This window comes from Macrobrachium rosenbergii, chromosome 37, assembly GCF_040412425.1.
Source record: "Macrobrachium rosenbergii isolate ZJJX-2024 chromosome 37, ASM4041242v1, whole genome shotgun sequence".
NCBI classification, from domain to species: Eukaryota; Metazoa; Arthropoda; class Malacostraca; order Decapoda; family Palaemonidae; genus Macrobrachium; species Macrobrachium rosenbergii.
The window spans coordinates 12,256,198-12,268,619 of NC_089777.1; the positions used below are offsets into that span (position 1 = coordinate 12,256,198).

Here is a 12,422-nt window from a genome sequence, read left to right on the forward strand (position 1 = left end):
CCTTTCCCCAGAGTCAGTGCCCTCATCACCTCCTAGGACTGCCATCAATAGGCCTTGGAGGAACCTGAAGAAGACGGGGCTGAAGAGAGCCAAGTAGTTGCCAGAGCCATGAGCTCATCCTGGAACTTGTGCCCTCTTGCAGCTATTACAAGCATATACTGTTCGACCTCTGCTTGATTTACTAGAAGTATAATGAAAATAGAGAGGAAAAAGCAAAGAGAAGCAACCAAAAAGCTTCCTCTGTGTACAACAGGGCGGTAGGGGAGCTGAGAGATAGTTGTGGTGGTCCAGAACCACCAACTGTCTTCCGAGGATTATAAATTTAGTTTAGGGACCTATCCCACAGAGAAGGTTTCGCTAGGGCCACCTTTAGATAGGGTATCCCTTAAGCTCCCTTTTGCCTAAACTCCGTACTGGTGGGTTTTCATTATCTTTCAGGCTACCCGCCTGCTATAAAGGGGAGGAGTTGTTTGCAAGCAACGACCCATGCTTTTGACCCCAGGTCAGCCAGTTCAGCGGTCACGAGCAGTGAGCGTACAAGTGTTGTTGCTCTCACTCCCTTCTACCTTTGTCTTTATAACTTAGTGGGACCGACAAGCATCAATTCACCAGACCCCGGGCATCAGATGCAAGTGCGCACAGTTGCTCCACGAGAAGGTAAGTTTGAAGATGACAATTACTCTTCGTTCTTCTGTTATATCTCCCACTGTATTTCTGTTTTAAGTTTCTCTCTTGTCAGTCACTGACTAAAGAATCCTAGTGAAACCATATCCCCTTTATGAAGTCGATTATATGAAGTATAATTAGTGTTGCCTAGTGAGATTGAATAAAGTATCCTTCATGGTGTTAACATAATATTCTCAATTTAAAATACACCCTTGCAGTAATTAAGGATAAGTGAGAGGATCCGTTTAAGTAAAAGTCGGGCACGCCTTGGAACCTGGTCATACCTTTGTTTGGAGGAGAAATAGCCATAATATACTAGAGAACGGATTATAAGAGCATCACTAGAATGTCTCAGCTGTTGCATCATACTCTAAAGTGGGGGAAATATTGTGTCGGAAGGGGGATGAATTGGGGAGCTGGTATTGGCTTGCGTAGATTTCCTTTCTATAATTAATTTTCTTTGTTGGACTAGATGGTTGATCAAGTGGTTTATTTAATTAATTTGTTTCAGAATAAATCAAAATATTCAGTACCCTTGTTCCAACTGGTGGCTAAATCTAATTAAATTAATTATCTGTCTTTTTGGGTACCTTTAACATTAATTATCTGTCTTTTTGGGTAACTTTTAGCCTTAATTGAGGGGATTACGTGGGTGTTAGCTAAAGCAAGGTTGTATAAATCACAGTAAGTAATAACTGAACTCATCCATAAATGACCCACATAAAATGATATATATATATATATATATATATATATATATATATATATATATAATATATATATATATATATATATATATATATATATATATATATATATATATATATATATATATATATATATATATAATTTTTTTCAGACTCAAAAGTATCTATCTTTCACAAGTAAAATGATTCAAGGAAGTGATGATTTTTACAACAGAGACCAAGATGGGCAAAATCCATCAATTTAATGTAGATTTATTTGATTAAGTAGCCTAATGAAACTGTTGCATGTACTATTACACGTAACTGTGTAACTTAATTTTCTTGCTTTATCAAGGTTTTTAGTTTTCTTTGTATGTCCGTCCGCACTTTTGCTGTTCGCCCTCAGATCTTTAAAACTATTGAGGCTGGAGGGCTGCAAATTGGTATGTTGATCATCCAGCCTCCAATCATCAAACATACCAAATTGCAGCCCTCTAGCCTCAGTAGTTTTCATTTTATTTACGGTTAAAGTTAGCCATGATCATGCATCTGGCAACACTGTATGACATGGCTGAAAGTTTCATGGGTGGGGGCTCATACAGCATTATACGCTGTACAGAAAACTGGATTCGGCGGAATTTTTACTTGTTACAGCCATGCTCTTCAAGATATGAATTATATACGCAGCGTATAACATGAAGTGCAGAATATACATTTTTTATGTTTTAAGTAATTGTCGATTCTCGGTGACAATTTTCTAAACTTTCATAAGTTTCATTCAAGCGCAGATGTTTTCTCTGCGTGTAGTTGTATTCGGGCATAGAAGTTTTTTCTGTGTATAAATTTTTTTCATTATAAGTGTCCTACATTCATGGAAGTTTTCTCAATGTGTATCAGTTTTCTCCTTGTATAGAATATTTCTGTGTATAGAAGTTTTCCCTGTGCATAACTTTACTTTGCATGTTGGAGTTTTGTCTTTGTTAATGTTTTTTCCACTTTGAATGTTTTCTGAATATATAGAAGTTTCCCCCATTTACAGTTTTCTTTGAGTGCAGAAATGTTTTCTTGTGTGTAGACGTTTTCAACATTTGTGAAAGTTTTCCCCACGTGTAAAAGTTCTCTCCAGTTTTACATAACATTTCTCCATGCATAGAAGCTTTCCCGGCATTTAGGATCTTTCTCAGTGTGAAGGAGTTGCCTCTATTTTTTAAAAGTTTTCTAAGTGCGTTGAGGCTTTCGCTGTATGTACAGTAGATTATATATTTACATATATATATGTATATATATAATGTGTATGTATATGTATATATATGTATACATATGTAATATATATATATATATATATATATATATATATATATATATATATATATATATATATATATATATATATATATATATATACACACACACACATATAGAGTTAGTTAGTTAGTTAGTTAGCCCCCTTTTGAATGCTGCAGTGGGTTCAAGCTCAAAACAACATCTCCAGCAGTAATAGTTACGTACAATTTCTTTCTCTTTTTTTATGGGAACAACTTTCTCTTGACCACCATATTCACGCTGCTATGCAACTCTAGAGATTAAGAAAGCAATGAAAGGAAAAATGAGTAGGAAAGCAACCATTTTTACTCTCCTGAGCTGAGGCATGAGTAACTGTGGCAGAGGGAAGTTTACCCCACTGGGTGACTTCAGTGACTCGCCTGTTGCAGGAGGCACAAGTAACCATGGCAGAGGGAAGTTTACCCACTGGGTGACTTCGGTGACTCGCCTGTGGCAGGAGGCACGAGTAACCATGGCGGAGGGAAGTTTACCCACTGGGTGACTTCGGTGACTTGCCTGTGGCAGGAGGCACGAGTAACCATGGCGGAGGGGTGACTTCGGTGACTTGCCTATGGCAGGAGGTTGAGGGAAGTTTACCCCACTGGGTGACTTCAGTGACTTGCCTGTGGCAGGAGACACAAGTAACCATGACAGAGGGAAGTTTACCAACTGGGTGACTTACCTGTTGCAGGAGGCACGAGAAACCGTGACAGAGGGAAGGTTTTACCAACTGGGTGATGTGGGTGACTCACCTGTTGCAGGAGACACAAGTAACCATGACAGACGGAAGTTTATCCACTGGGTGACGTCAGTGACTCACCTGTTGCAGGTTCACGATTCTCCAATGTTGTCTTTTCGCGATTCACTTTAGACAGGGTGAGTCATCTGCCGTGGCTTTGGTCGTCCGTCGTCTTTCTGTACCTTTTGTCGGTTTCTGGATCTCAAGGATCGTCCCTTGACTGGTTTCAGAATCAGTATTTTCTCTGGTTTTAAATTTAATTGATGCTTCATTAATTTTTCTGTTTTAAGGGATTGCCCTTTGGTTGGTTTCATAGTTGAAAAGACTCCCCTCTGGTTGGTTTGGGCGTCTCAAGGATTGTCTCTTGATGGGGTATTAACTTGGTTGGTTTGTGCATCTCTAGGATCGGCTCTTGATGGTGTATTAACTGTAAAGGGTCACCCTTTGATTGGCTTAGGAATCTGAGACTGCGTGATTGTCTATGTTTTGGCTTCGGAATCTAATGAATCGTTGTGTGTTTTTTTTTTCTTGTTATCCTGGGGCTTGTCCTGCATTTTTTGTGAATCTACATGATTATCTTTTAGAAGGTTCTTAGCCTATGTTATTGTCCCTCGCTATGCTCAGAATCTAAGGGATCGTCCCATGGTTGTTTCTCTGACAGTAGGGGGTCGTCTTAGGGGGCCTCTAAATCGATGGGATCGTCATTTTGGATCTTAATGCTAAGATGTCACGTGGTTGGTTCTGTTACAGGTTTCTTATTCAGAGGGATCGTCTCTTTTGGTTTCTGTACGGAATGATCGTCTAAGTTTGGCTTCTCGATTTAAGGATAGTTTTTTGGTTGGTTGCATAACCTAATGGCTCGTCCTCTGGCGAATGTCAGAATCTCATGATACATCTTGGCCTTTTGACGAAAATCGTATCGCAAATCTTGATCCGGATATTGTTGTTAAAAAATATTATTAAAAATTATTGATGAGTGTTTGCCCACCATTCTTGTAAAATGAAGCAGGAATGAACAGAGGCTTAATCTTAAGAACGAGCAACAGCACTCACTGTTATTGTGTCAGGAAGGAATTATTTGCTTAGATTTTGGGTGCTGGAAGTAATGACAGTTTGCTTAAAATCATACATCTTAAAAAAATGCAATACACTGACGGGTGTAATTGGTTGAATCCTGTGCTCTACTAAGTTGTTTTTACTGATGCAGCTCTTGGTACACGTTTGATAGGTCAGTGGTTAGCTTCCGGCCTACCGCCCACCAGGCCACCCAACTGTTTAAGGGTACTAGCATCTACTGGGGTTAAGAAAAAGGATATGGAGTTAGCAACCTCATTCCTAAAGACCTGTAGAGGAAATGAAAGGCTGCACTATTCTTGCACCACTTCACTGGGAAGAGGGATGTACATACATATATATATATATATATATATATATATATATATATATATATATATATATATATATATATATATATATATATATATATATAGTATAATTTATACATTATTGTACCAAAAAAATTAGTTTTAGTCCCACAGAGATATATCGTCCTTAGTATAATTTTACTCTTTCCATGAGTGATCACTTAGGTTGTTAAGTAACAAGTAGGCAGACACATATAAACAGTATACAGTGTAAGAAAGATTTAATTTGTTATACCCACCCACTACGGCATCCGATATGCGTTCTTCATGCTGAACACTTTGACCAAGCAGATACCTGTTTACAGCTTTGTGGACAAGGTGTTCCATAAATGGTAAACAAACCCTAGACCTTGCTAATACCAACTGCCAACTGAGCACTGTACCCGTGAGCCATTGCATTACGCTATATGCACACATTTTTTTTGTTTCTGTGGGAAAGTAATTAACATTTGAGACACCTGCACAGCTGCAAACCATAGCCGCACACAGGGCAGGCGGACTGATGTCAGATCCATAGCATAATACGAGCTGCATTACATGATCATGTATTACTCTTTGAATATGTAAGTTAGAAACTCACTGCCAGGTGTTCCAAAAAATGTATTGGCTGTTTGTTTACCAAAACCTATGGGGAATAATAATATACTTCATTTCAGCACTTGAATACTACTGAAGAAGGCTAAATGAATTGCCAAGTTAGTGACAGAATTAAACAGTGATTGTTAATGTTAACTTTCATATAAATACGTTTCATGATTGTTAATGTTAACTTTAAATGAATACATTTCCTGCTCTTGCAAATAACCACAACAGATAGCCTAATGTTTTTAAATAAGTTGTGTATACTTTTTATGACACACCTTGGATAATGGCAGTCCTCTGTTTGACTAATTATGTGTATAGAGAAATAGGTTATAAAACACATTCTTAAATGCCATCTTTTATTTTGCCATCATATTTCATTGTACAAACATGCTCCATGAGAGTATTGATTCAGAATATGTCGAGGATTCTGTTTATAATAACTTGAGATACAAATATCATGACCTCGCCATTGTACAAGACTGGCATTAGCACATATCTTGATCAAGCCTATGTCAAGTTCGGGTGTCAGTTGTAATGTATGTTAAGGTTGCCAGTAACAAGCCAGTAACTGGAGTTAACTTGTTATTTCTTAGACAAAAACAGACATGTTGAGCTTGCTAGTGTAGAAGATCCAGTATGTTGACCTTGCTGGCATCCGAGTTGAACTTATTAATCGCCTGACAGACACTGCTGTAAGTACTCTGCCACCAGTGCCAGCGTCGCCAGAAAGAGTCCAATGAAGAAGACGTAGAAGGCTCCCTGAAAGTGGCTCAGGTTGAGTACCACTAGCATATCGTCATCCTGTTAGGTATGCACCGAGAGGGCTAGGTTAAAAGGAAGCTCGTCCTTTCTTTGCGTTTGTTGTGTGTCTAGTTTTGTTGTCTGTAAGCTGCTTTGTGTTGGTTGTAAGTTGGTTTGTGCTACGTGTGCTTGTTTGTTGATTGCCTGCCTGTCTGTTTATCTTCTCACAAGATGAAACCCAGACGCATTTTTAAGGCGATGTCACATGAGCACGCAACTAGCTCTGTATAGCGTCAAGCCGGAAGACAGGGTCTTGTGACACTTCCATTTAATTAGTAAAAGTTACTCTACTAGAACAGAACACACAACGTGTTTCATGTCCCACTGCCTCTTAATAATTTTTTTAAACAAAAAGGAAATAATTTTAATGACGGTCACATACTTACCTGGGAGTAGGAAACGGTGCTGTTTTTGGTTCTGGCGCGTTTGGTCGACTCTTGAAGAATCTGGTTCAGCCACACATCTAGAATGCTTGCCTCATAGAGACGCTGCTGTATTTTAGTAATTGCACGGACGAAGGGAGCACCTTTACTGTAACAGTGAAGAGAAGCAGAACAGTGAAGAGAAGCGGGAAGTAAGTGGGTAAAAAGGTCACTAGTAAGTAACTAGTCTGCAACTGTTCTCACTGGCTAATGCAGTCTACAAATGATTGACTTTTAAATACACTACAACTATTAAAGCAAAGATCATCGAAGCCTTTAAACCATACTTTCTAAAAATAAGATTAGCCTATAATTAAATTTGATTACAAAAGCAACTACGCCATAATTAGTAAAGTTGATTACAAAAGCAACTACACCATTCACTCAGTCATTTAAGTAAGTAAAACCTTGACAAAATTGAAAATACCAATAGTTTTAAAATATAAATATAACATTATATACTTCATAAATAGGCCCAGCTTATTCACTGAATCGAAATACACCAGCAATTTTTTAAGAAATATTATCCAGTTACCCTTCTCATCCCGGCACTTAAAGACGAAATTTAATCCGACGGCCAAGTATAAAACATCATATTTGAATAAGCAGGAAGGTGGCGCCCTTCTGCATAAATCTCAGGCTAAGCACGCAATGAAACACAGGGCAGCAGAGGTGACGTGCACACATTGCAAAGCAGTCTGTAGTAGTCACAGCCAAGTTGAAACATCACTTACATGTGGATTCAGATTTAGACTTACTAAAGGAAAGACAACATTGATGCTGTGACTTGATTTATTTGATAATTAACTATTGTTCTCTCCACACTTGCATTCCTCTCTTTTCTTTGCTGTTTATCCTAAAGTGTTCACATGGGAATATTCTTATCCGTACTGGCTTTGATGTATTAGCTATATTTTTTTATAACCTTTTCAGTGATATAAAATAATGATGATAGTACCAGGGATGCGGATGAATTGGGGATTTTTTTTTGTGAGATTTTATTATGACTCGTATTATTATTTTTTTAGTATATAAATTGTGATTCCTCTATCGATTTTTCATCTTATAAATCATTCTTTTTAATTTACATGGATAAAATTCGTTTTTATCAGTGACATTAAATGTATCCAAAACCTTGAATGTATGATTTTTATTATTGTTAGTGGGAGTAGTATTAGAAAGGGTAAGAGTAGTAGTAATAGTAGTTATTGAATTAGAAAGCTTCGAAAATAACAAAATAGGTAAATATTACTTTCAACCCTATTTTAGAGGATGAGTGTAAAATTTTTTTGTTCACGTAGCAATATGCAGGGGTTCTAATTAGTTTTAAGAAACCTATTTTACTGTTGCAAAAGCTTGCACTTAGGGTCTAGCGTGAGGGCATTATTTTTAAACCTAAAATTTAGAACTGTAACCCACTGGTGCTGCCATCAGACACCTCTTTCCCCTAACCCTCATGATGCTGCTGTATGTCAACTCAGCACATTACATGGAGGTTGTCGACAGTTTTCGCGTTTAGTAATATATTTTATTTAGTTTTCTCCAGTTAACCGAACATTTTCTGTGAAGTTTAGAGGTATCTCAGAGAGAGGGAGAGAGGGTTTCATGGTTAAGTGGAAGGTAAGGATAAAAACTCAGTTCGAATGACATTCGCATGTATGCTGCATGGTATGTTTTCCACAACTGTAAACAAGAGAGAGAGGGATTCCTAACGTAGTTGTCCTGTAAATTCAATTTTATTTATCTGCTGCTCGTGAAATAAAACAGAAAATCTCAGACTGTGTTAATTTAGAATTGCTGAAGTACAATATTATTGCATGAAAATTAAGCTGTCCACACTACATCTATCATGACTCATGAAAACCACCTTTGTTGAAAATTTCCTAATCCAAATTCAGATCTTAAACTTTTTTTGAGAAAACGCAGGTTAGTTGCACTGGCTATTTCCCTCTACTCACCGACCGAAAATCCGCCAAAATTGGTTATTTTCGGGAATTTCCGGCAAGCGTCAAAGCAAATCAAAGTTGCATTTCAGCAGGAATACATCCTACTCTTATCTCCTTTGATGTAATCAGAACTAGGAAGTCCTGCCCTGACCTATGAAAATAATAAAAGGCCAGGAAGAGTAAATAAGTCATGAGGGTTCAAAGTCAGAAGAATATGCTCACACTTACACATTACGCAGTACACAGAGCAGCATAGAGCAGTTAACTTTTACTAGATCATTTGATAACCTTTTACTTGATATAAATTCATGTCAGGTGTTGTGATTCAGCAGTCCAGCTTTTTGCAATCCTTGTTTTTGCTTGAAAATGAAAAGTCACAGGCCTGAGGTTCTAGAGGTTCTCCATACCATCCCCGAAGGATTTTGTCAGGCAGACAGAGATGTTCCTGTGTCCTATTGACCATTGTACAAGAAGCTGTTTGTGATTATGAGTAGGAAGAAGGTGTCGAAGAATACCATCTCCTTCTGGTTAAGAGGAGTCATCACTAGGGTGTACTCCGTTAGCCAAGATGACAGGACACCCTCAGGAAAGGTGAAGGCCTGCAACATCCAAGGGATAAGTCGCCTACTTGGAAGAACAATTCAATCCTGCAGGTGAGGAAGCTAGGAATATGGAAGAAGCAATCTACCTTTACAGCCTGCTAACTCAGGGATCAAGCACATAGGTTCCTGGACAAAGTCACCTTGGTCCTGTGGTCGATGGCCAGCAGGTGGTATAGAGGGGCATAGAGCCCCACAGGAGAGGCTCAGCCGGAGGAGAAAGACACTGGATACCCAAAGGGGCTGGGTGAGAACAGAGCAAGGGGCGGCCGACAAGTCCGTGTTGGAGGAACCCAAGAGGACAGTGGTGAGTACCAGGGGTAGCCCCCTCCCTCTTGTTAAGAGTAGAGCCATGTCCTGAGGGACACGAGTCTCAGCTCTCAGCTCCTGAGGGAGTTGATGTAGCTTGCGTGGGCCTCCAACTGGGAAGTTAGTAGTATGTCGGTTTAGGGAGAGTTGTGGAGAGCCGGTGAGTGAACCCTCGGGGATTCAGGATGCTTTCACCTCTTAAACTTAGTAGTAGGTAGATTGTCCTCCCGTCTAAGAATGAAGCTCCATTTATGAAAACATAGGTTCGTATCCCTGTAGGAGCACATACCAAATCTTAAAGTAATTTGTATTTTTCCTAGGTATACAAACCATAGCTTTCTTGAAGGACTTATCCACCTTCACCTTCCCTTGTTTGTTCCTATTCTACCTAGTTTTTACTGGGTTGTGAGACATGCAAGTGGGCTAACACCTTCACAGTGGACAACAGAGTGACACTGATCTCCCCAGTAGATTTTTGTTTTTTATTCAGTACATGGCAGAAGCGTGAGATGCACTGGATAACTCCATTTATGAAAGCTGATTTGTATGCTTAGAAAAAATACAGATTACGTTTAAATTTTGGTATATACACGTGATTAGTGGCTATTCCATCCTCACTCATGTAAGACCGGGGAGAGAAAGACGGTAGCTCATGAAGATTCAGCAGGTAGACCTGTGTGCCCACAAAACCCTCCACCTCCAGCTAACAAGGACAGTGAGGCCAAATGCCAGTGAAAATCTATGAGTGATTTGAGCAGGAATTTATTTATGGACCAACACAGTGGAAAGTTGCTTAGGATACCACAAAAAAAAAAATCTTAATCTTTTACCTCTGCCCAAAGGAACTGGATAAAGTTTGTCTTCACCAATGCCTGACAGTCTATAGAACATCCTAAAAGTAACTGGATTTCTATAGAATATCCTAAAAGTAACTGGATTTCTATCATATTTTGTGGAGGGGTAGGATATCCCCTCCTCCCTGAAAAGACTACTCTGATACTAAGATGGATCCGAATCCTAGAATGCCTTTATAATTTTCATTATACACTTGTATAATGTAACTCTGTCATATCACTGGTTTTGGTGCAACACTTTAATTCAAAATAACAAATTCCTTAGCCGTTGCTGGAGGCAAGCTCTTAAAGCGTTTTGTATTCATAGCTGATTCTTTTCACAAAAAGGCTTCGTCTGCTAATTCACTCATTCATTCTGTGTTAATATACTAACCGGGAACCCCAGTAAGCCCCGTTGGTTTCCAAGTAATGTTCCCGACTGATATGTATAGGATTGTTGCCATAGCGATCAGTGTACTCTGCAGCGATAAAATTCTTCACATAATTCTTCCAGGTGAAAAGAGCATGTTTCCCTTTGCTCACTAGCTTCATCTCCTCTGCTATAGGTCGTATCTGCAAATGTAAACATATTCTTAAAACAAGTTTTCATGTTAATGCTTACACATACATACATACACACACACACACACACACACACATATATATATATATATATATATATATATATATAGAGAGAGAGAGAGAGAGAGAGAGAGAGAGAGAGAGAGAGAGAGAGAGAGAGAGAGAGAGAGAGAGAGAGAGAGAGGCAACGGAAGGTAAGTGCCAGGTCAACTGAAGATAGAGGTACAAAGCAGAGGTTTAAGTTTGAAAAAGTTGCTAAAACAAGTGTAAAATATCTCACAGAAAATAATTTTTTATGTCATTTCATACTATTTATGGCTTTTATGTATAAATTTATTTGAGTGTTTGTCTAGTATCCTTAGTTATTTAATTTCTCTGTTTTCTCTTTTTCACATCTATATTATGTAGTTCTGGAAGTGGACTACTGTATTAGGCTTATTTTGACTTCTGTAATGATATCATAGTTATAAGAGAGAGAGAGAGAGAGAGAGACTGACTTACCTGTAGCACCTTTGCAATCTTCTGAATATCAGGAATGGTGCTCTCCGTCAGGAACTGCCAGCCCACGCTGTAGTGAGGCTCCATGCCCCATGTCCACCCATGCTGTAGGAGTTGGGGGATGGAATCGATGGGCTCACTCATCTGGGGCACTAACAGACAGGCAAACAGGGACGCCCTGTAAACCGTCGAGATGAGGAAGCTGAAGATCATCCAACAAGATAACCAAGTCTGTAGAGGTACAAAGAAGAATTCAAATTTGGTAAACCTCCATCATTTCATTAACATTCTTTGATTTGTCAGATTTGCCTTCTGCAAGGTTAGACGTGAAATGAGCTGTCTCCTCTGTCGTCTGCAATCTGTATTTTTTTTTACTGAATTCTCATCCAAATAGTACATCCCATTTTAGGTCTTCAGTTGTGCCCCTTCTCCGGATGTTCATCTTTTCACCCATCAGTGTTGTTTCCATAAGTAATCCGTCAATTATCCAGATCGCCATTATCCGGAACTTGACATTATCCAACACACCCAGACCAGGGATCAAGGCCCCAAGGATATATGATATATAGAAATTTAAAAGTATTTTAAAAAACCTCCCTCCATTGGTTGGCAATGCTACGTGGCCTTAAGAAAATGTAGGTAACACTGCCCACATTCAGACTGACTGGGAAGGGGTTTTTGGGGATGGGAGAAGCATCAAGAAGTTTCCATGGTTAGGGAGGTAGTTGGACGACTTGCCACCATTGGAGAGGAGGGACAGTAAGGCTGTGTAGAGGAAGGCTCAGAGAAGGGGGTTGTTTAGGAAGGTGGGTGGAGCTGGGGGGCAGTTTCTATGGCTGGGAGGGGGTAGGGATGCAGTGTTATATGGGTGAAGAGAGCTAGGTATACCTGACTTGGTAGAGCTTGTTTAGTTTCGTGTTCTTATGTTTGCGATACAGTAATTCAGTTTATTAAAGGATATGTGCAGTACTGAGATAAGGTAGAGAGAGAGAGAGAGAGTAACCTAGGT

The 12,422-nt window shown here is 39.1% G+C and overlaps 1 protein-coding gene across 1 annotated transcript in view; it reads right to left on the minus strand.

Annotated features, from left to right (window-relative positions):
• Nucleotides 1-5,765: 5,765 nt before the first annotated feature.
• LOC136825308 (glutamate receptor-like) overlaps nt 5,766-12,422 on the minus strand; it is a 104,175-nt gene continuing 97,518 nt past the window's right edge. The window contains exons 9-12 of the mRNA XM_067081443.1: nt 11,417-11,644; nt 10,728-10,906; nt 6,611-6,755; nt 5,766-6,224 (exon numbers count right to left, since the gene is read on the minus strand). Of these exons, the coding sequence (XP_066937544.1) occupies nt 6,093-6,224; nt 6,611-6,755; nt 10,728-10,906; nt 11,417-11,644 (684 nt within the window). The 3' untranslated portion in view covers nt 5,766-6,092. The remainder of the gene's footprint in view (nt 6,225-6,610; nt 6,756-10,727; nt 10,907-11,416; nt 11,645-12,422) is intronic.